Source organism: Pteropus alecto, unplaced genomic scaffold (genome assembly GCF_000325575.1).
Source record: "Pteropus alecto unplaced genomic scaffold, ASM32557v1 scaffold41, whole genome shotgun sequence".
NCBI classification, from domain to species: Eukaryota; Metazoa; Chordata; class Mammalia; order Chiroptera; family Pteropodidae; genus Pteropus; species Pteropus alecto.
In genome coordinates, this window is record NW_006430464.1 from 2,672,506 (window position 1) to 2,673,789 (window position 1,284).

The 1,284-nt window shown below is 60.5% G+C and overlaps 1 protein-coding gene across 1 annotated transcript in view; it reads left to right on the forward strand.

The window, feature by feature from the left end:
* The window catches only part of KPTN (kaptin, actin binding protein), a 7,529-nt gene extending 6,245 nt beyond the window's left edge, over nt 1–1,284 (forward strand). The window contains exon 12 of the mRNA XM_006905074.3: nt 888–1,284. Within this exon, the coding sequence (XP_006905136.2) occupies nt 888–1,016 (129 nt within the window). The 3' untranslated portion in view covers nt 1,017–1,284. The remainder of the gene's footprint in view (nt 1–887) is intronic.

Below are 1,284 nucleotides of genomic sequence, written 5' to 3' on the forward strand. Positions count from 1 at the left end.
CTTGGTGCGGCTCCGCGGTCTGCACGGGCTTTTCCTGCAGTCTGGGCCGCGGTGGAGCGGCCTCGGCGAGACCCCAGCAGGAAGGATACACGTTGGACCCCAGTGGGAGGGTCTGAGGTTGGACCACAGTGAAGGGGGCAAAGGTTAGATTCTTGAACAGAACGAGATTAGACCTAGCGAGGAGGTCTGAGGTTAGACTCCACGGAAAGGGCGGAGCTTCTATCCCAGTGGGAAGCACTAGGTTAGACCACAGTGGAAGAGGCTGGGATCCGACTGGAGAGAGGACCTCGTTTTTCTGTGGTCTCGTCATCCTGTCACCCCTCGTTATGGTTTATTTCAAGCTATTTCACTGTCATCTCTGTCCCCGCTATGAGGGTCTGACCTCAGACCCTCCAGCCAGAGTCTGACTCTGCCCCACAGGGTCTAGATCCCCCTTGTCCACTTTGGTTTGCCGGTCCTTTGTTTTACTCCCCTGTCCTTCCCGCCGGAGTCTCCCCTCTGTCCCCGCTCACTGTGGTCTACCCTCAGCCTCTCGCCAGTGCTCAGACCCCACTCCCACGTAATGTCATCCCTCTCACATTTTGATCCATCCTGTCCCGTCCCTTCCACCGAGTTCTAACCTCAGACCCGCACATTTGGGTCCAGGCTTTGTCCCTCCAACTGGAAATTCACAGACCGTCCCCCTGGGCCTAACCTTCACCCCGTCACAAAGACCCGTTCCCACCCCACACCCTGGTCTGCTCTCTCATCTCCCGCCGTGGCCAAGCTCCTGACCTTTGGTGGGTCGTCCCTGCAGACCATCCCACGCAGTCTAACCTGCACCCCTCCAGTCTTACCGTGCACCCCACCAGCTCTCTGAGCCCCGCCCTCCCCTCTCGTTCCCACAGCACAGCCTGATCCAGGCCTCGGAGCTCGTCCTGACGCGGCTTCGGCATCGAGCAGAGCAGAGGAGACGTCAGCGACAGAGGCTGGGGGACAGGGGGCGTCCGGGGCCTGCTGGGACCTCGGCCTCCTGAGCACCCCCCACTGCCCACCGCAGGCCTGGGGGACGTTCATTAGGGTGCTCGCCTCTGGCCCTTCGTGGAGGAGGAGGCATCGTGGAGCGGGCTCGCCGGGCCCCCAGGTTGGTGGAGCTGGGATTTCCTGCCCCAACATGCCCTGTGTCTCCAGCTAACACTGCTCTGTGCCTCAGACTCCCCATTTGAAAAGGGGGTGATCTCACCCAAACCCCCTTCTCCAGATGAGAATCGGCCGCAGATTACTTATATGTCCAGAGGAACCAGA